Genomic DNA, 26,664 nt, shown 5'->3' on the forward strand with positions numbered 1-26,664 from the left:
CCACGCCCCGAACACACAGCTGGCCAATCACAGCGTAGTATAGAACTCGCTCTAACTGGGGTCCAACACTTTCATGGCTACGCTCCATTTACTTGTAAGGAAAATGGTAGCTAACGCTAGCTAACTTACTACTGAAAGTAACGTTATATAACCCTACTGTTCTGCTTTTTAATGATTGTAACTGTGACTAGAGACCTAGCCAACTGTACAGGAACAGTGTTTGTCCTTAATATCGTTGTCCTCTTTCTCATTAGTCAGGTAACGTGGTGGTTCACTTTTACACTGTAATCGGTTAGGCTTTAGCTTTTATCCTTTTTTTTTTTTTTATTCTACGTCTGTTTGACAGCCTGAATACAACCTTCAAATGCGCAATGTAACTGCAAAACTGTCTGCTTCTTTCTGAAATCGTTTTTTCCAAAAATTTGACAATATGTATCCAGGAAGTGAGTAATAGACAGTGGTAGCGCCGTGATAAAAGTCCAACAGGTTGGGCAGTTTGTCAGACTTAGCAACAGTAACTAAGGGGGGCATACTCTGGACACTGCAGAGGTACCCAATTGGGTATATATACCCCTCTTTTAAGAATTACTGCAGTATTGTCAAAACAGGACAAAACAAAGTCCTGACAAAGTGCACTTTCTTATATTGTCTATAATAACTCCAGTGATAGGTTTTTTAATACCTAAATTAAACAATTAGTTGCTATCATCATGACCCATGTGCATTTATGAAGTAACCTCCCGGAAGACAATGATAATACTACAATCCACAAATTAAACGTTTAACTCTGACCGTCAGCAGTGACTCTGATCGTCCAAAAGATTTGGAAAACTAAGTACTCTTTTAATTGTTTGATGGGAAAAATACAAGTTTGCTGTGCAACAGCTCCCAGTTGTTAATCCCCAGTCATTTAGTTTCCAGTCAATTTAATTTTACCATTTTCTTAGCATTGCTTGTTTTTTCCAACACCTGCAGACCCACGCTCCTTTAAACAGCTGAAACATAATTCATGTGCATGGGAACGTCAAAGAAAAAGGCATGCCAGTGTAAAAATGTCCAACCCAGGTTGGGCATTGATCATTATGAAAATAAATGCTTGTCAAACCTGACTGCACTATACAAAATTCTCTCAGTATGTGTGTGACAAAGACAGGCAGAAAGAGAGAACTATGTGTGTGTAATGTGTGTGTTTGTGTCTGCTGCTGGCAAATACCAAAACACAAACAAAAAGTGTACTTGGTGCCAAAACTAAACAGGATTTCCTTTCAAACAAGCGCACAGCTGAGTTTCTGCAATGACGTCTGAGACAGCTTTTTCCACCACTATCATTAAGATGGAGGACACAGATAATCAGTCTCAGTGATTATGTTAGTAGTGACTGGCAGTGACCTCACTCTCCCTAAGAGAGGACTCATCCAAAACAATGCCAGGATTCTTGACGCTCATTTAGAGCCATTCTGACTGAACAGTGTGCTTTTTTGTGTGTGTTCTGCCATGTTCTGGCATCATATTTCTTAGAGCCAGAACTTGAAAGTTCATTTGTGACTTCTTTTTTGTTTTTCAGAAAGACCTTGACATGTGTGCCAATAAGAGGACTTTCAATCAAGCTTTTGTAGAGCCTACAGACTAAAGTGCACTAGTGTTTGACCGTGTTTATTGCGTAGTGCTAAAATGATGAATTAATTAATTGTTGAATCAATCAACAGCAAATAAATCTAGTATTTTTTATTATCTATAGTTTTTCAAGGAAAAATGCCAGAAAGTGCCTAGTTACAACTTCTTCAATGTGAGGATTTGCTGCTGTTTTTCAGTTTTACATTGTAAATTGAATACTTGAAAATTGTAACTGTATTGTTATATACCAAACAATGAATCGAGAAAATAATTGACAGATTGATTAATCATGAATATATCATGAATATTGTTAGTTGCAGCCCTACCATTGAGTTAACCCATTTTCTATGATTTCAAAGTTTGCAACTAAGTGTACATTTTCAAGAATTAGACTGAGCCACAACAACAAAATTGTTTCAGATGATCTCTTAAACCTGAAATGTGGCCATAACTCCTGTTGTATCACATTGTCATGTGGCGCCGTGATGCTTACTGGTGTCAATTGCTGCACAGCTTTATGTCGCACCATGCTGAAAAGCATCCTGTTATGCTGTCAAGGCCAACTCTTCATGAAACACTGACATTTTGATGCTGTAAAAGAATATTTTTAGCGGAAGGCCACTGCCCCTCTCTCTTGTCTGTCTGCAGACAAAAAAAAATACCATTTTTGTCTCACTTCCCCTGAGGTGGCTCCCTCATTTTGCTCTCACCGCTGTACTGTATTTATCACCTCTCTCTTTTGTCTCTCACTCCTAGGCTATTCTTCCTGTCTTCTCTTCGGCCAGAGTCTTCCAAATTGTTGTCATGTGAAAATGATGTGATATGGATTTGACGGTAAGGGGACTTTTTTTGTAAACTGTATCTCAGGCTACATTTTTCTCTCAGGCTGCATCTAAAATCCCACCTCATTTGCCAAGACTGGCAAAGCCAAACCCCAAGTGTGGCCACAACTCTACACTTAAGTGTCTGTATCCTGATATCAAACATAACATATTGATTGGTGGAGCTTGCTGGGGGCAATACACAGTATGGGAGAACTTGCGACTTGAAAAGCTCAAGTCAGAACAACCTGACTTTACAGGATCCATTTCTTTTGGTAGAAGCAGGCAAGTGCTCACACATGAAATCACCTAAATGTTGAAAAGGACAGGGATTGATGGAAAACCAATATCTTTGTCAGTCCCTCCAGGAATTTGCCATCATGTAAATGCAAGAATTAATACAAATTCAACCAATCCTCGTATTATTTGGGGGAGCTTGCAATTTGGTCTCATCCTTGCATTACATCCGCAGAAAATGTGAAAGTGGATGACTGCTTGCACATTTTTACTATCAAAACACTTTCCACATAAAAGGGTCCAACACACAGTTTAGAAATTAAACTTGTATTATTGATCTAGTGTATTATTAATTTGTATTACTGAGCCTTATCTCTGTATACTGTTATTGCAATTTAACAGACTATAACAGTGATTTTGCTTTTCTATAAATCACAGATACTGTTCATTCCATTACAGCAAACCATTTTCCAAAATGTGTTTTTCCTTCTCCCCAGGCAGTTTCCATTCATACCAGTGACAAACAGCTTACAAAGAATTAAATATTAAGTGTGTGATAGATTGTCTATCTTAATGAACATTATGTCTGCTTTCATTGTTGTCAGAGTCATGTTATCCCTTTGTTGTAAGACAGTTGAAAGTGCAGATTGATTTGGAAAGCCACAGACACAATGCTTGCTGTGATGAATCACCAAAATCAAGCCTGTATCAAGCCTGTGATTTTCATAATGCTCTGAAATGAAAAGAAACCAAATGGTGCCGGGATGATAGGAAAGACACAATGAAAAATCCCAAACTCTGTTGCATGCTTTGGAAATAGTTGGCGCTAATTTAAAGTAAATAAGATAAATAATGCTATATCACTGTTACGGTGCTTTAAGAATAAAAGCAGCTGGACTAAAACAATTCAAGCTTTTATCTAACCGGAACTAATTAAGTCAAATTATTCATGCTGACTTTCAAGTGACTTTGTAAACATTTGTGCTTGTTTAATAGCAAAAACAAAACACTGCACAACGCACCACAATTATTGAAGCAAAGGAACACTGGAAATGTCAGCTACCAAAACACTGGAAACACTCGGGGTGGTGGTGGGGGGGTACATAGTTTTATGGATGAGTGCACATTAGCTGGTAATTACTCATGAGTATGACTTAGGAGACCATGCAGTGTAAATTTAAATTATACTAAGCATATTTACTCCCTACAGGGTTCCACACACAGATCACTAATTTAACTGGGTAATGCACACTCATCAGGTAGTTGCATGTTCTCCACTGGAGACCATTACCTCATATTCTGTGGCAGCAGAATTCCTCATTGCATTCTTGTGCAGAGACATACATTAAACTAGCCCTCAGGGACAGGGACAGTGGCCGTTTAAGACTGTAAACATACTTCTGCTCATGTAGACAATGACATCATTTGTACCATGCAGAGTTTTTATTAAGCAGAGCGCTGACGTACACTTCAAAAGATCGTGACAGGAAGCACAGGCCGGTGGGGTGGTGGCAGGCTAAAGAATATACAAAGGAAAAAGACAGACACTCTGCCGCCCGTGGAAAGGGGAATGTTTTATCCCGTAAGAGTTGGCTTATCTCCCTGTGGGCACTTGTTGCCATAGCAACGGGAGCTGGGAGTATCGTCAGGTTGGTAGGGGATCACGGGACATGTAATAGGTCAGCAAGGGGCGTGCAACCTTGCTGTCACCATCGGTAACCCTGTTTCCTTCACACTTCAGCTCACGCCTCTTCATTCTTGTCTCTGGGCCAGAGGGACCCCCACCTGCCCTTCATGCATTCCTTTACCTGGGTCACATATGGATTTTCATCCCAAGCCGAGAAAAAAATCAAGCAGCTCACAATGTGTGGAATTATTTAAGTCAATAATTATTATAGAGAATGTTCTTAAGTGTCTCCTGGAGCACATACTCAGATACTGACCTACTTTCATTTATTTTAAGTTGAACTGCATTCATGTGCACAAACACTTTCACCCAGCATTATCTCAACAACATTATCTCATATCATCTCACCTTTTTATGTATTTATTCTTCTATCCAAAGACACATTTCCTCTTATTTTCCATTTCCAGCCTCACATAAACACACATTTTTCATCCTGACACACTCTCTTATAACACACTAGGTCTCAAATGTGCGTAGTACACCATCTGTTCTTTCCTTTCTCAGTCTCCTCCTAGGCTGACTATTCAAATTGCCAGTCTGATAGACCACCTACTCTGGCACTGTGCATCCTTCATACCTGGAGCTTTGACACATAAAAGAGCAGAGGCAGTGAACCTTGACACTCAGCTCACTAGGGGTCTCACAAGACACTTAACTGGAGTGTTGTGAAAACATGGAGTGGTGATGGGTAGTGTTTCATCATTGCCGCTGTGTTCCCCATTCATACAGTGACAGTGTGATCCCTCGCCCTGTTATGATGTAGGACTGATATCTTAGAGCTAGAAAGATCCCTAATCCTCCACACCAAGGGGACAGATTTCTGTGTGTGTGTGTGTGTGTGTGTGTGTGTGTGTAAGAGAACAGGTGACATTATCTGTCACTTGGGAAACTCATGTGAGCGCTTTGGGTGTTTTTCCAGTTTTCTGTGGAGACTCACTCTTGACAGTGGCAGTCCTGGTGCAGTTGTAGAGAATAGCCAGCTCTCCAAACACCTTTCCTGGCCCCATGGTGCAGAGCTTCAGGCTCTCCTTCGTCACCTCCACCTTCCCGTCTGAAAGATGCACAGAAACACAGATACGTCATTAAGCATGATGCTATTCAAATTGCACATTAATTTTTCTGCCTGATCACCGACATGTGAGTCCTCTGCTGCATTCAGTATGTGCAGCAAACAAAGTTTCAGTGATGAAATGGAGTGGATGATGGGTGTCTGATGGCTTTTGCTTCATTTTTGAGGGCACCCAGCCAGAGTGCTCTTGATTCACTGGGCTGGAAAAAAAATAAGATTATTTTGCCCTGTGTTGCAAATGGAGTTTCCAAGGGCTACTGGCCTCCTACTAAGGCCGGTCTGTGGTCCTGTTAAATAGCAATGCAGCAGTACCAACGTGAGAAAAATCTACTTAAAGCTTAACATTCCATAACTCACAGACACAACAGGGTATGCCTTGAAGTTGAAGTCAGTATACTGTATGTAAAGATATGTGTATGTTATCGGGACTGAGGCATTCACAAAGCATACTCTAAAGTAATATTATTGTATATGTTTGGATTCAAATAGTCACCATCCATACCCATTTCCAAAGTAAACATATTTTTGCATTAAAAAAGCATTACCTACTACCTCTGTTATGTGAGGAGGAATAATTAAGGATAACTAAATGCCTTTGACATCATTAATCTAATATATTCCAATAGCACTAGGCTTTTACCACAACCAGCAAAAAATAAATAAAAAAACAACATAGTTGCTGTGGACATGCAAGTAAACGTCTTAGCGAACCTACACAGCAAGCAAGCTGATTGGTTGATCTAACATCCTGTAGGGAAATTTTCTCAATTTTTTCTTTCAGGGTTTGGGCGTACAGTTTGCTATAGTACTGCCATAATTGATCTTCTTCATTGCCCTTAATATTGTCGCCCCTTCTCCCATCCATTTACGTTGATAAATACAAATTCCTTAATGTCTGTTTCACGGACGAGGTGGTTTGTTTACACTGTCATCAGGGTAAAACTGTTTTCCATTTCCTGATTTCTTCTGTGTTTTCTTTACATTGTGGTTCACTAAACGACACTGCTTCTTAGTACGTGTGTTACTTTAAGTTATGCCCCCCATCTGCACAAGCATAAAACAAACGTGCAGTCCTGAGAAGTATAACTTCAGCTTTAAGCAAGTGAATTCGTGTTTTTTTTTTTAACACTGTAAGAGGTTCACTGCCCCTGTGACTGGGGGGATGGCTGCTGCTACTGTGTTTAGACAAGCCTCATCAAGCATGTATGCTTTCCTGGCAACGTTCCAGTGAGACCATAACTCTAATTCACAGAGAGCAAAAACCCCAAAGAAAACAGTTAAAGTCGGCTCCTGATGAAAAATGAAAAGAGCAAGTGAGTCTGTAATATTATTTACAGAAACCCAACGATTCCCACCATGAGCAAGAACTAGGCAACAGAGGCAAGGAAAAACTTCCTTTTAAGAGGCAGAAACCTCGAGCAGAACCATGGCTCAGGGTGGGCGGCCATCTGCCTCGACCGGTTGGGGTGAGAGAGAGAGAGAGAGAGAGAATAGCCATAAAGAGGGAGGGATGGAGGGGAAGGGGGGGAGAAGCCTACACAATATACACACAGAAGTACAGACAGTAAAGGTAATGTTGGTACAGACTGAATGAATAATGGTACAGATATTTATTAATGTTAATTATAATCGTAATGTTAATGATAATAATCGTAATGTTAATTATAATAATAATAATAACAATAAATATAAAATATAAAACTTCTTTAAGCAACCTAGTCGGGATGGGGTCTAAGAGGCTAAGTTGATGGTTTAGATGAAGAAATTATCAAAGTTAGTTGGTAAAGATTGAGGGAAGCAAAACAGTCTAAACATATATCTGGTTTTACAGTTGTTTCTAAGGTTCCTGAGTTTAGAGATAAGTCGGTGCCAGTTGAGAGTAGGTCTTGGTGAATTTTGTTTCTAATTGTAAAAGTTTTATCATTAAAGAAGTTCATGAGGTCATTACTGTTGAGAGCTATGGGAATACTTGGCTCAATAGAGCTGTGACTCTCTGTCAGCCTGGCTACAGTGCTGAAAAGAAACCTGGGGTTGTTCCTTTTTTCCTCTATTAATGATGAGTAGTACGCTGCTCTGGCATTACGGAGGGCCTTCCTATATGTTTTAAGACTATCTTGCCAAATTAAACAAGAATTTTCCAGTTTGGCGATATTTGCTTTAATTTGAGGGTTTCAGTGTTATACCATGGAGCTCACCGTCTTTGAGAGTGTCAACAGAGTCGAGTGTCATTCGCAGCGAGCCTGCAGCACTATTAACAAGATGATCGATTTCGGAGGGGCTGAAATTAGCATAGGAGTCCTCCATTACTTTGTGACTTGATAATGAATTAAGAACTGATGGAATCACATCCTGGAATGGCGACCTGTCCAGGGTGTACCCCGCCTTTCGCCCGATGTCAACTGGGATTGGCTCCAGCCCCCCGCAAGGATAAGCGGTTGACGATAGATGGATGGATGGATGGATGGAATCACATCCTTAAATTTAGCTACAGCACTATCAGACAGACAACTTGTATAGAAATGTTTGCTTAATGGTGTGTAGTTCCGCAAGAGAAACTCAAAAGTTATTAGATAGTGGTCAGATAAAAAGGGATTCTGTGGGAACACTATTAAAGTTCAATTTGAATACAATATACCAGAACAAGGTCGAGGGTGTGGTTAAAACCGTGAGTCAGTTTATGAACACTTTGAGAGAAACCAATTGAATCTAATAGAGAGATAAATGCTGTACTATGGCTATCATTCTCAATGTCCACATGAATATTAAAATCCTCTACAATAATAACTTTATCTGTTTTAAAAGTTTTTATCTGTTTTTAAAGTTGACAAATACTCAAATTCAGATAAGAATTCAGAGTACGGACCAGGTGCTCGGTACACTATAACAAATTGAATTGGTTGCACTGATTTCCAGCTTGGGAGTGAAAGGCTAAGAACAAGTCTTTCAAATGAGTTATAATTTAGTTTAGGTTTAGAGCTGATTAGTAGGCTTGAGTTGAAGATAGCTGTAACTCCACCTCCTCGGCCTTTGCCTCGAGGAATGTGAGTATTAATATGACTGGGAGGAGTGGATTTATTTAGGCTAACATGCTAACAGGTTTCAGTAAGACAAAATAAATTAATATAATCTGACATTGATTCATTTACTAGAACACCTTTAGAAGTGAGAGATCTAATGTTTAAGAGTCCGCTTTTAATTCTCCTATTCTTTTGCAGTATTGCACTTGTAGTTTTAATTTTTGTGAGGTTTTTATGCACAGCTCCTCTTCTGCTGATCTAGAGTGCCCATTTTCAGCCATGGTAAACAATACATTATCCATTAACACCCAGCAAGAAACTATGCATGCAGAGAAAGTCTTCAGTTCTTACAGCGTGTCATCATTTTACTACTTCCCTGCTGTTTTCACTACCCTTCTTTAACAGCCCTTTTCTTGTGTCAGAGCTTCCTGTAACACTGACCTCTTGTTCCACTCAAATGAAACTGGCGATTTAAAAAAAACTAGATGTCTTGCCATTAAAAAGCTTCATTCGTATTTTTAACAATGCAGTGTTTGTGCATCTTTCACTATTATCAGTTCAAGAAGATTAATTGAAAAACATACACACTATAGATCTCTTTCAAATCTCTCACTCAAATGCGTTTTTAAATGGCACATAATCACAATGCTCACTTTCAGAAATGTGTTATGTCTGAATCTTATAAAGATGGTAACTGTGCTTTCGAATGCATGCATTTATTTATTTATTTATGTTTGAAGAGGACCATGTACAGTTACATTAAAGATAAATGTTACAACTGTGTACCAGATTTAGCTCGAAGCTAATTTTCAACTGCAGTCCCTGATGAAAATAAAATAGACAACTTCCTGTGCACCTCAGGATTTCTCCCAGGAGAGAGGGAACTCCTGATGCTTGTTTACAAGAGCAACTGTAAACTGTTTCATGAACTGAGTATAGCTGAAGGTTTTTTTGGAGTGCAATGTCTATAAAGACTATAATTTGTGAGATCAATTCACTGCAAGATTTAAGTCTGGATAACAGCCATTGAGAATTGATCAAGCCTGAAAAATATGTAACAGACTAATCAGTAAACTGTGAGGGGTGTCGAGATGATGATGTGACTCGTCAAAATTGACAATTTTCATAACAGCTGCCATGTTTTTCCAGTTCAGAAATTGTAAGCAAAGACAAAAGACAACGCTGCGTGTTTGTTGCCTTTATCTAATCAGGTGTATAAAGAGTTCATGTTGATGTCTGAGAGAAGGAGGATATTGCCTATCATTAATTGTGCACCCTAAAAGCACAGATGCTCACAAGTCTTTGCGCTAGAGTCCAAGTCAAGTCTTAAGTCACTGAGTTAATCCAAGTCAAGTCTCAAGTATCTCATGGTTATAATGAATGTTGTATCACCTTCTGCGTTCAAACCAGGCTGCTTACAAACTGCTTTGTTATAAGGGATTCTGTAACTGTAACCTGTTTTTTCATTTACAAAGAACAACCAATGCAGTGCAATGCAATTAATGACAGCTTATTAACTGCTGTAAGTCAACACCAACCGCAGGCTCTCAAACCCAGTGTAATGTTAACTAAATAAAACTGTAACGTTACATGATCAACAATAAACCTGTAACCTTTTTTTCACAGAGCACAACCATGTAATGTGCAATGCAATCGATGATTATAAACTGCTGTAATTCAAAACACCCTCAGACTCTCAAACCAGTGTAAAGTTATGGCCTAACTAAATAAAACTGTAATATTACATGAACAACAATAAACCTGTAGCCTGTTTGCAGCCACCGTTAATAATTAATCTGATGGCAGCCAGTGGGACGGAAATGATTACATTAATCGACCACCACAAGTTTGGCAAGAAAACAAATGCTCATTTATCTTTTCATAACACAGTCGGAGTTAACCTCTAGGTTAGCTAAAGGAAGAAGCAAGCTAACATTAGATGGCCAGTGCTGAGCTAAACATGTTCACGGGTTACTAACCTATTTTGCGTTTAGCGCTTCTTTGTTTGGGCCTTGTTGTTTATCACGAATGGCACAGCAGCTGCCGGAGTTTGTTGTACTCTCTCACGTGTGGTCGCGCACAGCACATCCATAGTACGCATTGCATAGGTAGGTTATGGGTAATGCAGGGATGGGAATAACAGCAAGCTCATCAGACGTTTCCTAAAAATAAAAATTGCTGACGAGTCACGGACCTCGAGTCCGAGTCAAGTCAGAGGCCTTTTGATGACGAGTCTCAAGTCAAGTCTGAAGTCATTGGTTGTGCGACTTAAGTTGGACTCAAATCCGAGTGTCAAACTCGAGTCCCCATCTCTGCCTAAAAGTGCCTGTTAAACCTTGCCATATCACAATAAGCTAAGCAATAATAGTTGGCTGTTGATGGGAGGCTTTGAGCCATTAAAATGAGTAGCCTGACTTTTAGTTTCAGGAGGAAGACACAGGAAGTGCAAACAAATAAAGTCTCTAAAGTGATGTGTAGATAGAAATAGATGCAATGTGTATCAATACAAATAATTGCTGCCCTATTCAAAAGGACACAAGACACAGACCTTCATTAAGTGCAGTGAAGGCTGGTCTGTGGTGTAATAAAAGCAGTGTTTTGTGGTTTGGTTCATGTAGGGGCTAAGACAACAACACATCGGGTAGCAAAAACGTTGAGCTTGACTATGGCAAAGCTAATAACTTCCTGTGGATAGCCAAATAATTAATTCCTGAGAGAAGTGAGCTGTCAGAGCATCGTGCTTGATTTGGACAACTCACCGACTGCAGGCTGTTAGGGAACTTCTAGGAAATTAAATAATCCAATTATTCAATTATTTGAACTGATGAACTGTTATTCAGAAGTTTACATGAATCCATACACACGCAGCAGCACATGGTCCAGCTCATTTCAAATTTTTGTGCCTAATAAGACCTGCATTATCACACTTCTTTATAACAGTAGCTCCAAATTCACTTGAAATGCACCTCTCATATGCAAGTGCAAGTACAAGTTTTATTCAAATAACAACACAACAGGTAAATACACGCTCTCTCATTGGGCAGCCAATCTGATATCAAAGTACAGCACATTTACATCTTACTGAGCCATTTAACAACAGCTGTATACTGTCTTGTCTAAAGGCAAATTATGCCTAAAATACGATATGTATAATGTTAACTGGGGTTTCATTGTCTGTGTATCACAGCATGTCTTCCCCTGAGGCTGTGTAGTGTTGTTAATGGATGATCATTTGAATGCACACAGCAGTGCGCTCCACATAGCAGGGCATCAGGACAGACCTCAGAGCAGACTTCCCTCTGGCTCAAGATCAGATGTGATATTGGCTGCATTCCAAATCAAAAAGCTGCCGTCTTCTGGGTCGACTTTATCTCACACTAGTGCTGAAGACTTGAATGTGCTCCTACTAACCCCCTAACAGGAGTGATTTAAATAGATCTGAAGGATATCTGACCAAATTAGATCAGTTACCCGTCTTTCAGACAAACCCTGATGGGTACGATTAACAAGATTAGACTAAAGATAAAGGCATTTTTGTGATGAGAAATAAATTTGGAGAAAGGGACATCTGTTAACTTGACACTGAGGCCATTAGGCTGTGTGTATAAATAGAGTTTCAGGGGTCAGGCGCAGGATACTGGTGAATTCTTCCTCCTCTTCTTCCATTGATAGTTTTGATGTTTTTCAAGCAGCAATGGACATTGTGAAACAGGATGTGGGGGAGTTCAAATCCACTAGAGGATAACATACAACCACCATCACATCATGATGGCCTTGTTCTTCCGCCACTGCTCAGGGGTCAGATTACCCAATCTTATTACTATCCACTGGAGAAAGGGAGGAACATTTGGTAGTAGATCAAGCAGAACATTGTTTCATCCTGCTCCCACTGGCCAAAAAATAGGGGTCGTTACCACTTAAGGTTTTAGGTGGTACAAGGCCCAAGTTGATACTTCTGACTTCAGGTCAGCAGTGATATGTCTGGGAGAAAGGCAGTCACGATCTGTCTGACAGTTTGAATGGTTTTGTGGAGGAAAAGCCATGGGAGAAACAAGACAGAGCGTGGGATCTATTCAACAGAGACTGAAATGGGTTTAGAAAATTCCAGGGTTAAAAAATCTCCATCTGCTTTTTGTTTCTTAACAAAAAGCTGTAACTTGAAAGATCTCGTAAATTGCAGTCAAAAGTTTGACTGATATAGCCCAGAAATTATGGCTTATTGGCCTTTTAAAAGTACATCAGCTCTGAGCAGTTATTTCTGTTTCCACCTTGTTTTTGAAAGAACACAATGTGACCTCTCAAAAAACACTTTCAGCTGAACAAATATTCACAGCTGCCCAGCTGTGAAAAATAGAGACACATGAATCAACACAGTGAGCAGAAAATGAAAAATAGAATAAATAGATCTCAAGATTAATGCAGCGCTCTACTTCATATTCAGTAAGAAGATATTTAAAGTGTTAGATGTCAAAACTTTTGTCCTTGGGTTTGAGGCTAATTTATGGCAGACCTTTATTAAATTAATCAACGTGTTTTTTTTTTAAAGGTCATTCCTGCTGATCACAGAACTGTGACCACGTTAAGTCACGAGGACTTGTTTTTCTGCTGCAGTTTTCAGGCACAAATGCGTTATTTTTCTCTTCAGTGAAGAACAAAATAAGACGGAAAACATGGATGTGGGCTGAAGCCAATGGCAAGAACAAAGAGAGATAAAGTGGGAAGTTATGTTATTAATTAGGGAGGAAGGCTTAGAATGGGAGAGACTTATTAAGCGCCCGGGCACTGGAAATGACAAACACTAAGTGTTTTTATTTCAGAGAATCCCTGTTTGTGTAACTGCGGGCTGAAAGCATACAAGCAGCAGGATAATGAATGTGATGTGAATGAAAGATGTGTTGTCTTGTGGAATGAAAACGTTAAGATATGTTCAGACCTGCAGCTGCCACCCGTCGTTGCTGGTGTTGTGAGTTTTGAATGGGCAGCAGCAGGTGCATCTCTGCCGTCATGGTTAACAGCTACATCTAATCCTACTAACAACCTGTACCATGCGATTATCCGATCATGGCCACTGAACTGTGACATTAGTTAGCTAGTTGTGTTATAATGCTTACCACTGTCTATACTTTAAGCTACAACCTGCTCTGTTTAGCTGTGTGATGGTGTGATTAGAGTAGGTTTGACAGTTTGATGTTTGCCCAGAGTCCACCATCCTCGTTCCACAGAGCAGCACGCCTGCATCATCTCCAACATATATGCTTGTTGACTGTTATCAGCTTTCAACAAACTGTCTGTGCAGCCGTCTGCTACTTCAAGAATCTTACCAATTGAAGGTGGGAGGAGGGAGACTGCAGTTTCTGTACTGTGTTGCTGAAATCCACTTATGCTGAAGTTGTAAGATGTGGTACCAAAATATTTCAACTTCTGCCCACATTCAAGCATGCAAGTGATTGGCCCTGATTCAGGGCGTGTATTGTTCTCTGGTGTAATCATGTCCATTGTTTTCTCTCAAAAACTCCTTCTACTCAAACCTTTGCTGACTGACTAGTGTAGCACGAGGTCCAGCTGTAATGCTGGAGTGCACTCAGTTCACTTTCATTCTGTGTGTGAGTCTTGTCATGAAACACCGGTGCCACTGTTCCATTTTAAATTGACAAGAACAGACATATTTGTATATATGCACTCATCTGCGGGCTGGATCTTTGCACAAACTGGCTGACGTCAATCTGTCTTCTTAAACGTGTGCCAATTTTATTGCAGGGGCAACAAAAAGGAAAAGAAAAAGAGAGCTGTGAGAAGGCGAGAGAAGTGGGGTGAGAAATGTAAGAAGGCAGCGACTAAGAGAGGATAAAAGAAACAGAAAGACAGCAGGAGAGAAAGAAGAGGAAGGACACCTGATGCTATAGGTGAGCACTGCTGAACATCCTATCATTTGAAATGAGAGCACTTCCAATCTTTTTCAGTTCAACTGAGACACCCTCCCTGCCATCTCCACGGTGGAATTTACGCTACAGTTTTGTACAAGTGGTTGGTGAGACCTAAAGACACTCAATAGTGTGTTGTCAACAGGATATGAAAGGGCAGCGGGTTTCATCCTTTTTACATCATATTACCTTGGAGACAGGAATTCTGCAAGAACATAGTGTAGACCATACGTCTACTTTCAGAGCCTTTCAGCCTCGCACTGAAGGTTACTTCCATCCAGTGGGAGGAATAGGACATGTGAAATGAGACACAGCAGTTAAATTTTCTTATCTAGAACCCTCTCCTATCTCTGTTTTCATTAAAACATTATAATAGGCCGAGTTTCATCCTAGCTACTCTCCCAGTCATCAAACTCCGATTATGGCGCCTGTGTTGACAAGCTGATTGATGGCACGAGCAGGGACCAGTGAAAATGATCATTTTGTATTCACAGACCAAATCACAGTGTTGTAATTAGCAGTTAGTTAGCGTCCATGCGATGTGCACATACTGTAGCTTTTCTTTTCTGCGGACCAGACTTAATTAGACAGCTTCAAAATTTGAATACAGATTAATATGGCATCTAAAGTACTACAATAATGGGCCTCTCTAATTTCCGCAGCCTGCTCTAATTTCATTCGCCACTGCATCACCACAGACATGAGAAGGTATTTACACGGAAATTTGGATTTGAGTGTTGGGGACACAAGTTACACAAACGTAAAGATGCAGTATTTACATGCTTAAAAGTACACATATACAGAGCAAGACAAAGAGTCTACAGTGACACTAGCAGCTCTGTGAGGCTGTACTTGAGCACCGCTGTGAGCTAAATGCTAGGTATAATGTTGACCATGTTCTGCATCTTAGTTTAGCATGTTAGCGTGCTAAATTAGCACTAAACACAAAGTAAAATCAGAACTGATGGGAATGTCATAGGTTTTGTAGCTATTCGGGCATAAACCAAAGTGTTAGACAAATTCAATGATTAAGGGATTAAGTTAGTATAGTTCATGTGAAGTGGGAAAACCGGATTTTTTGTACTTTCAGGGCAGCCTTTGCTGACGTATTTAAATCTGAACCAAAGGGATGGACAAACAGTCATATCGCCATCTATAGTCATGTTCTGGACTGTCATTGTGGGCTAAAAACTTGTATTTCTAACTTTCCCAATTGCTTAAAGATCACATGCTCCTCAGTGGTGCTAAGGATTGTTTAAAGAGTCTTTGTCCTTTATTGTGTCTTTTTTGTGCATTTAATAGGTTTGGAAAGTGAAAAAGCCCAAAGTCCACCTCAAAGGAAGTAATCAGCTCCCACAGAAAACACTGAACTGCCTGAAAACAGCTCCTTTACTTCCATAAACTATCTGCGTCACTTTGTAATACACGTCATAATGCTCGCCTAGCAGCTAGTCAGTCATGCCTTCGAAAACACTGGTAGAGAAACACACTGAGCTGCAGCACTCACAGTGACGAGACGTCCACCGGATGCCTCCCCTCACCCCCACCCTCCCTACCAAACATTAGATACCCTCTAGGCAGTCAATGGACATGATGTTGTTACTGTGATGTAGTGACAGAGCACAGTTAAAACGTTACGTATGAATGATCCATTTCTTACAAATTAATAACTTGCCACTCTGAAACATTTTTTTCCCAGTCGTGGTTGCGATGCTGGTTCGGGAACATGTACAGCTGAACCAAAGCCAAGGTTACCGTCTTGTCAGGACCCACCCTACTCTGCTTCTGATTGGCTAGTAGTCCTTAACTGGGTTCTGTGCATGTGCAACTCCAAACAAAGATCAATAGAAGTGAGATGCTTCGCTCTATAGCTAAAACGGAGCGTTCAACAGACAGTGTAAAAAGAGTTGCTGCAGCAATGTGCAGGATGACAAAAATAAGGTGTTTTTAAAAAATTAAACCATGTAAACCTACTGTGGTACAACCCCTAAATAAAATTATGAACCTGAAAATGAGAGCAATATGACCACTTTAACCTTAGATAATGTCAAAAAATCTTAAGGCTGTTTTTCCTTGTTTTGGAAAGGTTGAGATAGTTAAGATACAACAGAGATATGCTCCGACTCTATAATTTTACAGTTTCTGTGTATGCTTAGATAAAATATTATACACACATACACACACACAGTCAGCTTATAACAGAGATTTGTATTTTGCACAAAAAATGTGAGGATTCTCATGCTGGGGTTCAGAGTATTTGGCGGAGGCAATCAAATTTCAAAAAGAGATCAAAGAGATGAATTTTAACTCAGGAGACTCAATAAAAAGTCTGCATTGAGAGAAGAGAAATTTAAAAGAAACCCTTATCTCAAAGTCCTGTAAACCTTGAGTCCAGTGACAGTGATTGATGAAACTGGCCTTTCCAAGCTCACCTTATTAAGGCTTCTTAAAGAATGTAACTTAAAGTTATATATATACTAGATATCGATTTCTGTCATTGCCTGTCGCCAAATGAGGTACTACAATGGTGACTATATATTTGTAGTATTTCAAACTGGGCCACATTCCTGGTACAAATATGTATTAAGTTTCTTCTGTGATCTGTAGTCTTAAACCACACTTGCTGTTACCACCAGTAACTACAGGTGTCACCACATCAACCAGGACTGAAATCTTAAGGATTACATAAACTTTAAAGGCATCGTCACACTGTCCTCAGGTAACAATGTTGTTTAGAGTCAGTGCATAAACACATTTGCTTTATTTCTGCAGCTATTTCATGTGTTTGTGCTGTGCACATGTTAGTCTAGGGGTGACAGCGAGGATTTGTCTGCCACTGTAGCAGGCCAGATTACTCATTGCCCTATCTTGTATCCTCAAGTCTAAACTTCAGCAAACACAGAGCTTATCCTGTCACAGCAGACTCTAAGCATTACTCAGAGTCTATGCCCAACACCTCCCCATACACCAGCTGTTCTCAAATTTTTTCTGTAACTCCCCCTTTTAGAAGCCAAAAAAGGTTCAAGCCCCCCGACTCGAGCGAAAGTGGATTTTATTTTTATCACAAACAACATGGGCGACTGAAATAAAACAAAAGATTCAGCTTAGCAAAAATTTCTTCCTTGCATTTTTTTGTTTATGTCACCACATGTATTACATTAATGCAACTTTAGGTCCGCTCAACATGCACACATTCAGCTACACACACACACACACATACACACAAACATACTCACCGCAACAAGCACACAGTACAGTACAGTATATAATGAAGCAAAGAATGGAGAATCAAACATTTCAGAATAATATTCAGCTCATATGCTTGTGAGCTCTTTTTATCTTTGTCCGCCTTTCCTTCCGTCTCCCCTTCCTCTGCTCCTCTTATGTCACACACACACACACACACACACACACAAATACACGCATACACACAGACACACACAGCTTTCATCATCTTTCCAGATGAGGAACTCTCAAAAGCGAGGTTAGACACAAAGAGGATAAAGGCTCAGGGATCTTTCACAAATTACTCATTAATTCTTGCTCTGAGGTGTATTCATCAGCCTCTGTGGAGGGAAAATAGAGATCAATTCTTATTTTAGAGTTCGGGGGGGGGGGGGGACAAAGGCTATCTCACGTTAATCAGAGAAGAGGGAAAGACAGTGAAGACAGAATAGGAAAGAAAGGCAGCGAATATAAAAGAGAAAAAAGCTGAATAAAAATGAGGTTTGATGGACAGATGGGTGAAGAGGAATAAGACAGAAGAGGAAAAGAAGAAGTGATGAGCAAGTTGAGAAAAGAGGACAGATTGGGGTCAAATGTGAGGAGGAGAGGGAAACATGCATGACTGATATTTGAGCCTTTTGAATTGATCATTTCTAACTTTGCGTGTGTATGTGTGTGTGAGAGAGATTGAAAGAGAGAGTGACAAAGGGAACAACTTAGAAGCAGAGAGGGGAAATGATAAACGACACTTGTATTTTTCACTTTGTGTTCGGGGCAGATGATGCACTGCTCGGTTTAGGTGAAATTAGTAGTCTGCAACACGCATACACACTATTTGCACATAAATGGCACATTTGCTGAAGTTATATTCTTCTTGATAGAAGTAAGTGAGATCATTAGGCTATTGAATGTCAGCAAACGCAGGTGTATGTTTACATACCTTGAAAGTCCAAATGCTACCTAAATATGGTATAGTGTATAGAAAATTCTATTTCCTGTTTTTATCCACGTGTTTTGCCCTCTTTTCACCGCTGTTCGTGTATGAAAAATCAATTTCTGATGTAGCTCTGATCTATAGAGGCTTTTTATCTGGTTAATTCACTGTTACTGTCTCAGCTTTGAATTAGAAATCACATTGCATGATGCCAGAAGGTAAAAATTTCCTGTGGGCTCTTTCACAAGAATTGATTTTTCACACCTGATGCATCGACAATGCTGTCAGTCAAGTGAATGACAAGAAATGTGTGTGTGTGTGATAACTAGGGAGAATGTTTAAATGCCATTCTAATTACAGACCCCTCACCTTTTCCTCAGGTGACGTCTTAATAAACCTCCACTGAGAGCCTCATTAAAGTTATCATGAGAGCCGATAGGCTTAAAGAGGGACAGCTTTATGAGTAATAATGGTATTGCATGCCATGTTAAGTAAGTAAGTACACACGCACACAGACGATCTTGCATTAAATTTTATTCTAAAATAACTGCAATTGAGTTCCCTGAGATGCTTTTCAGCAGCCGGGGCAGTGGGTTAAGGTTAATTTCTAAGCTACAATTGGCTGCTGTACAGTGCTGTCAAGATACAAAAGGTAGCAGCTGTTGCATCGAACGTTAACTATGCTGTGTTCTCCAAAGCCAATCAAACCAAAATCTGTGAGCTTCAACATTTTACTTTGCTGAGCTGTATTAGTTAAGTTGCCAGGCAACAATGCAGTGCAGTGGGTTTGTGCACTGTTTCTGCAAGCCAGTGGATTTTCTTTTTTTTCATATCATCTTATTTATATGCGAATATATCATAATAATTACAAACATCAGTCGATGTTTTATTAACAGCATTAGATAGTACTAGGAGCAGCAGTAATAGACGCAGTAGTGCGTGTATTACAACTACATAGTGCTTCCAGTTTGCTTTACATATTGTGTTCTTTCACAACTATGACACCAAGTCACACTCAGGTGCCCCTGTTGATTACATCTCTAAGCTCTGCTTAAGATGAGAGAGGACCCCATCTCCCTTTACTTTACTCTGCCTCATTGGTCAGTGAGCACAGAGGGACTCCAGCCTGTGGATGAGTGCTTTAAACCGTAACAGCTGTCAGAACCTCACACAAAGACATTTATTCATTTTGTCTCTTTTGATTCTTGGTCAACTAGTAGATTGTTCTTTTGGCCAGTTGATTATTTTGGCTGGTGGCTAGTTCGTTAAGATGCTTGTCAGGTTGAAGGACTAATACATTTCACAATAATGACAGTTCCCTAACAACATTCATAATTGATTCTTTATTAATGTATATTGTCTGCTATGTAGCAGAAGAGAGCAGAAGGGAATTACAAAACTCAATTTTCACTCTATAACCTACTCTATACCTAACTACCTAAGTATAAAAACAAATAAAATAGTGAATGTTGAGGGGCTCTGGAGATTTCATGTCAGGTTTTAATAACTCAGCCTGTAAGGTAAAGTACAAGGTGACAGAGAGGTGATAACGTGGTTGTAGAAGCTAAAGGGGATTATGACAGGAAAAATATGCCATGAAATGACATGTAAACAGACAACCTGTGCATCTCATTTGCCAATGTTGTTTATATTTGATTTGAGATATGTAAACAGATCAGTGTCTCTTACACACATAACCATGTTTACCAAACAGCTTGAGTGTCATATCATAAAGATTAAAAAAAATATATATAACATCAAATACTCCCCTTATAGAGAGAAACTAGTATCAAGCTACAATGGGTAAACATTGCTTTTCATTGTTATTCAGAGGTAAATCTCAGGAAAAGCAGCAGGAAAAGAAAAAAATGACTGGAGGAGCATTTCAGCATAAGCCTCAAAACACACACATTGTTCCTTTCTGCAATTCAGACATTAAAGGACGCCATTTAAGCCTCCCTTCAAACGTCAAGTCTGTCAGAATATCATATTTGACTTGCCTAAGAGCAGGTCAAATAAAATAATTGGGACTCTATCCAATTTGTATTGAGAAAATGTCACATCCCGGGCATACTCTCAAATCCCCTGAACACCTTCACTTGAATAAAATTGTCTCCAGTGCATCAGTGGTTGGGTTGAATTGAGTAGCCTGTCAAAGAAGCTGTCAATGTACTGTGAGCACTTGGGGTTTAGAGCCGACTCATACTGTAACATTACCACTCTTACCATCCTCACTTTTCTGCCTACCCTCCCTTACACTTAAATAAAACATATGGTGAGGGACAGATAGTTGTTTTTCCTTTTGAATGCACTTGCTTCTCATACAGGATTAAAGATACAAGGCAACGTGGGGATCTTCTGTGAATATTCAAATATAAATGCAAAGTTAAATGCAAAGAGAGCCCCAATACATCATGTTATCACGATGTCGTCAAACAGAAAAGGCCTGTTCAGTTAAGCTTTCTTAGCCAGACTGTAGTTATGTGTGTTGTTACGTTAACAACACCAAACCATTAAACTTAACCATTTATTTATCTAAAGATTAATTGAGCTGAAACAATTATATCAAATAATCAATAAGTCGATCAACAGAAAAGTGGGCACAAGTGTTTCTTCTGTGAATGTAAACTGAATGCCTGGTTTTTGACAGTGGTGGAAGACGTATTTATATCTTTCACTTAAGGAAAAGTAATGTTAATGTATGTAAAAATACTCTTTTACAAATTAAAGACCTGCATTCTTATTTAAATAAAAGTACAAAAGTCTAAGCATCAACATCTACTGAAAGTACCAAAAGTCAAAGTACTCATTATGCAGATTTCAGAATAATCTTTCACTGTATATTAATTAGTGATGCATTTGTGTGTATGTCACTTTAATGTTGCAGCTGGTAAAGGTGGGGCTACTTTATATACTGCTGGGTGGTTTAATCCATAATAATACCTCATAATGTATTTAGTTGTTTTATTGTAGTTGGTTTATAGTTTGTATTCTGCAAAGTAGCAAGTAGCTGAACCTGTCAAATAAATATAGTGGAGGGAAAGTCCAATATTTGTTTCCAAAGTGTAGTCAAGTAGAAAGTATCATAAAATGCATTTCAACAATAGAAGAAAGTACCTCAAAACAGAATCTGAGTGAAGGACTTCTGTACTTAGTTGCAATCTACCACTGATTTATGACCATTGCTGGAACAAAACATGCAATTTAAATATGCCAAGTTTTGTAGTGGGGAACTGACATTTTTCTCTATTTCCTTACATTTTGTAAACCAAATGGTCGAACGATTAATTGAGGAAAGAACTGGCAGATTAATCAGCAATGAACACAGTGAGTACTTGCAGCCCCAAACATAAACATTTTTTATCTTAATCACTAAAGCTAAACTTCAGAAATGGCAGGTCAGCCACTTCCCATAACTTGTGTGCAATCTTAATCAATATGAGCTTATTCTGGTTAACAACACAAAACCATATACGATGAGTTATTTTTAAAACTAACAGGTGCGGCGATTGTTCCATCTAAACTAATCACCAAATCTCTATTCTCAACGCTAAGGATTAGGCTCTGTTACACCTTTAACATGCTTACTCGTAACGTTGTCAGAACTCTGTCACCTACTATGTTCCTAGAAGGCAGGTAGAACCAGAGCCACCTATTCGTATTAGCATAAACTGTTTCATTAGATTAAGTTGAATGATGATAATGAAGAAACTCATGAGGGTTTTATTATCGAGGAAATACTCGACAGTAATTGAATGTGATTATACTAGTTGTTATCATCATTAGCCACCTGTATGGGTCTTCACGGACGACACAGGCAATCAAAACACCTCTGTCATCTCCATGGAAACGTGAGCTTTTGTCTCAGTTGCAGTCAGAATTTAAAAGAGGGCCGGTGTCAGTTACAGCCCTGTGGATGCAACCAAAATACAACAAACTTATTCATTACGATAGCAACGGCTACGCGGGCAGCCTCATCATGCCAGCAGTGCCAGGATCCTTTCTGTCTCTTGCAGCTCCTGTTTTGTGTGATCTTTAATTATCAGGTGTGTCTGCAACAAACGCTAACTACTCTGAGGTTGGTTAAACGTGGAGGCTCTGACATCAGTCTAGTCTCTCACTAGGGGAAAATAAGTTATGTATGCTTTACAAATGTTATATTTGAAGGGAAAGCAATAATGTAACGCAGTTATAAAAACAAATTGTATTTGTGGAGTTTACTTCATATGGTTACCTCATATGGTTACATGATGAACGCTGTCAGCCCCATGGCAGAACGTTAATGATTAGCCTGCCGTGTCTCAATAAGCAATGACACTACTGGCTGAGCAGTGGACACTTCATTTGCTAGGAAAATGATGTGCAATGTTGAGTTGACGCAGCTGTGTGTTTGAGATGGCATGGCACAGTCAGACGTTCTGTCAGCGTGGATTATAAAGTCACAGACCATGATGGGTTTTCACAGACCTTGGCACAAAGTCGTCGCCCCTTGGGCTAATGCTTATGGCATTTGTTTTTTTCAATGCAAAACAAGTCAAGGCCAGTGACAGTTAGGGTGAAAACCGCAGGCAAGGGACACACTGGGACATGAGAGTTAGGGGGCGACAAGAGAGAGCTTGTTCCTTGATGATAAATATGTAAAGCCTGCCCTAAGGATTTGAAAATGGGGAATAATTAACCAAACATTTGTTATTAGTGGCACATGACCACTGTTTTGAATTGAAGCCTTTTTCAAATTACAGTTCAGCTCTACAGCTCTTTCCTCTATCACTGCCAGAAAGGAAATCACAAAGCCCCATAACAATTATTTCCTCTTACAGATTTGTATCAAGTGTCCCTCTCTTTCTGTTACGCTCAAGAGGAACGTATTCATCATGTCAGTGTGACACTTGCTCATTTGTCACCTAGCATGACAATTCACCTCTCATACAATCGACTTCTCACAGCCTTCGTCACAAGGGGAGATTAAAATCTGCTCACTATGTACACAATGGCTGCCCATGTTCAGGAAAGGTCCACAGATGGCTCAGCATCAGGAGGTTCATGCCCTGGCTTTCTGTGAAAACTGCACCTGTTTCTTTTTCCTGTTTCCATCCACAACTGGTGGATTCTAATAGAAGAAATCCAGGATGTGGTTTTCTAATTTCTTTCAGCGGTTGTAAGTAAATTAAAGATACAACCCCTTTTTTTGTTACAGTGTCCAGTACTTCCCCAAATTCCCCAAAATTTAATCTCATGTCACTGTATTGGCCACAGTTGTGTTTTGCATTTCATTTGCATTATTACATGTTATACTCTTTACATATCTGACTTCCTCTCTGCAGTCTACAGATAAGAGCAACAAGTGACGTCCTTCTTGCAACAGTGGTGGAAGTAAAGTGAAGTGCTCTAATCTTAAGGATGCTAAAGTAAACGAACCAATACCACAATGTAAATATATTCCAAGCAGAATTCCTGCATATGAAAAGCAAAATTTACTTACATCTGCAGAGAATGGACTGTGTGACTATTTTATTGTTATATTTGAGTAAGTAGCATTTTACTCGTGTGCCGCATGAACACGTTCAACACCACAAGTATGGATATTGGGACAGATAGTAAGAGTATACAGGCATGCTAGCAGCTCTGTGAAATGCTAATGTCAGCATGCTAACATGCTCACAATGACAATGTAACATAAAGTTACTACAAAGTGTAGTGTCTTAGCATGCTATCATTTGCTAATTAGCACAAAACGCAAACTACAGCTGAGGCTGATGGGAATTTCATTAGTTTAGCAGGTCATAAAGTCAGTAGGAGTCATCTTATGGGTTCATGAATTGTCCACAATTTTCTGGAAGTCCATTCAATATTTGTTAAGATATTTCAGTCTGGACCAAAGTGGTGCACCGTCCGGCATTGCTATCACGGGAGAAAAAGCTAACAACATTTTTATTGATCTAGAAATACATCTATAGCTTTGTTTAAATTATACTTCATACAATTACACTTACTCTAAGACGACAGTATTCATTTCCATCATAGTTAACAAAACACAGTGAAAGACCTCTGCTGGTGTACTGATAATATGACTGCGTCATCTCCCTAATATAATAACTTCTTTCTTCGTTCTTAGCCGCAAAGGATTTTCGAATTCCAACCCAGTGACTCACTAAAGACCAGATGAAGACAGAAAGCAGCCATAACACTCGTGCTGCCTTCCAAACAGACACCACCTGTCTCTAGAGTCCTTTCAGATTTGACAAATCCTACCTCTGCCTTTGCTTGAGAAGTGTGACAAGTGTGTTTTTATAGAATTATAGAACTTAAAAAGTTTAGCAAAGTTGCTGTCTCTTTATTTTAGTCGTACTTTCCCACAGATCTAGTCTTAACGATGTTTGGCTGAATGGGGCATCCAGGAAATCAGACCAGCCAACCCAGTAATCAAAGTAGGTGGCTGATATGAAACAATAGGAGCAAAAATCAATATTAGTATTGTTCCTGGTAAAATATTAACCTTTAAATGTCACTGCCAATATACCAACCAACAAGAATACCATTGTTCAGGCATGTTGTTTTGAGGAGAATTTCCACATTTTGAATCCTTTTTAGATTCACACTGCCCGTGCAGGTGTTTGTCAAGTGCAAGTTATAAAGGTTTTAGAGAGAAAGTGATCAATAATAGTTATTTATACATTCTAGATTTCTAGATTTTAATCTGTATTATGTCTGTAAATGTCCCAGTTCACCTCTATGTAATGATCAATTACATTGTGGAGTCATTGACTGAGGCCATTTTCCCTGAGGTCAAATCTATTCTCAGGGACAACGACTCTGAACGTTTTGTAACAGTAGCCTATTGCTTGTCACAAATCTTGTAGCAAAAATGTCCTTTCACAATTCCCATCAGCGCCTGTGTGGACGTCGTGCTGCTGTCCCTGTCATAAGAGCTCTCACACTCTGCATCACCAATGCTCATTTAAAAATAAAAACCACATGCCGAAACAATTCTGCTAAAAAATAATGGAAGAGAAAGGACTCTGCTGGCACACAGCATCATACAAAGTAAAATAAATGGGACATGACTGAATGATAAGGCATAACAAAGTGTTGTAGTTCTGAGTTTTAGTTCATCGACCTGCAGAAACCCATCAATAACGCTCTTTCATTTATTTTCCAACGTTATCATAAAGGTGATCTTAAAGCTCTCCAGACGCAGCCCTGCAGATCCAGTTAAAGGGTAACTTTGGTATTTTACAACCGGGACCATGGACGAGTATTGAGCCAGCGCACTGCAGTCGGCAGCAGTGAGACAGGGCTGTAACGTAATCCTTGCAGGCAATTGCGCAATGTCAGAGTTTGTCCGCTAAAGTGCTTGTTTTTGCCACTGACAGGCTCAGATTGGTAATGACAAAATGATGGAAAAGGACCAAACAGAGATCTACCTTTTTAAAGAGTATGATCTCTGTTTGATCATTTTTGTTTAACCAGACACAATCACTATATCGCTCTCGTCAAAGACTCCCTTGACAAAAATAGTAATTTTACCTCTCTGGTCAGCTGCTGCGTCGATCGGTAAGTTTGTGTTATTGTGTGTCTTTGATATTTTTAATCCTTTAAAACACCAAAGCCACACAGTCAAACAAGAAAACTGACCGAGGTAGCAGTAGACCAACAACTCCCATGTTCTGCGAGGTCAAATTTAAGTTCTTATCAATTATATATATAATGATACACTTTTTAGGGTTATTCTTCACTTTGCACTTTCATTTTACCTCTGTGCTTGCGTGCATTTACCTTCCATGACGTAGACCAGTGAGCCCACATCGCCTTCCTTAATGATACAGCTGTCCTTTCCATACTCCACAGGGTACATGCAGTCCACGATCTCTTGGATCTGCGACAGCTCCAGGTTCTTCATGAAGTCATTGTCCAAGATTGCCTCCTTGATCAGATCCTTGGACCTGGAGACGAGGTGAAACAAAACGAGGCTGTTACTGTACAAACACAAATTCACATGGCATTGGTCTTTTCTCACTGCAGAATAAGAGAGACAAATTGGTAAAAGACAAACGCCTCAAACTAAAACCTTGGCTAAGATCAAATTATTCTCTAAAATCCAGTGAGGGATGTTGACCTGTTTGACGAGCAGACCTGTTG

At 39.5% G+C, this 26,664-nt stretch overlaps 1 protein-coding gene and 1 long non-coding RNA gene across 4 annotated transcripts in view; one reads left to right on the forward strand and one right to left on the reverse strand.

The window, feature by feature from the left end:
• Nucleotides 1-26,664, reverse strand: part of LOC119917222 (cGMP-dependent protein kinase 1) — an 84,123-nt gene that overhangs the window by 48,491 nt on the left and 8,968 nt on the right. For both annotated transcript variants that reach the window (XM_038737430.1, XM_038737429.1), the window contains exons 2-3: nucleotides 26,302-26,468; nucleotides 5,297-5,410 (exon numbers count right to left, since the gene is read on the reverse strand). In XM_038737430.1, coding sequence (XP_038593358.1) covers nucleotides 5,297-5,410; nucleotides 26,302-26,468 — 281 coding nt within the window. The remainder of the gene's footprint in view (nucleotides 1-5,296; nucleotides 5,411-26,301; nucleotides 26,469-26,664) is intronic.
• The window catches only part of LOC119917223, a 58,281-nt gene that overhangs the window by 24,051 nt on the left and 7,566 nt on the right, over nucleotides 1-26,664 (forward strand). For both annotated transcript variants that reach the window (XR_005447243.1, XR_005447242.1), the window contains exons 3-5: nucleotides 2,371-2,448; nucleotides 14,203-14,348; nucleotides 26,374-26,479. This is a non-coding gene — a long non-coding RNA (uncharacterized LOC119917223). The remainder of the gene's footprint in view (nucleotides 1-2,370; nucleotides 2,449-14,202; nucleotides 14,349-26,373; nucleotides 26,480-26,664) is intronic.

This window comes from Micropterus salmoides, unplaced genomic scaffold (genome assembly GCF_014851395.1).
Source record: "Micropterus salmoides isolate LMB-PRFRI ecotype aquatic unplaced genomic scaffold, ASM1485139v1 Ms_hic_scaffold_22, whole genome shotgun sequence".
Taxonomy (NCBI): Eukaryota; Metazoa; Chordata; class Actinopteri; order Centrarchiformes; family Centrarchidae; genus Micropterus; species Micropterus salmoides.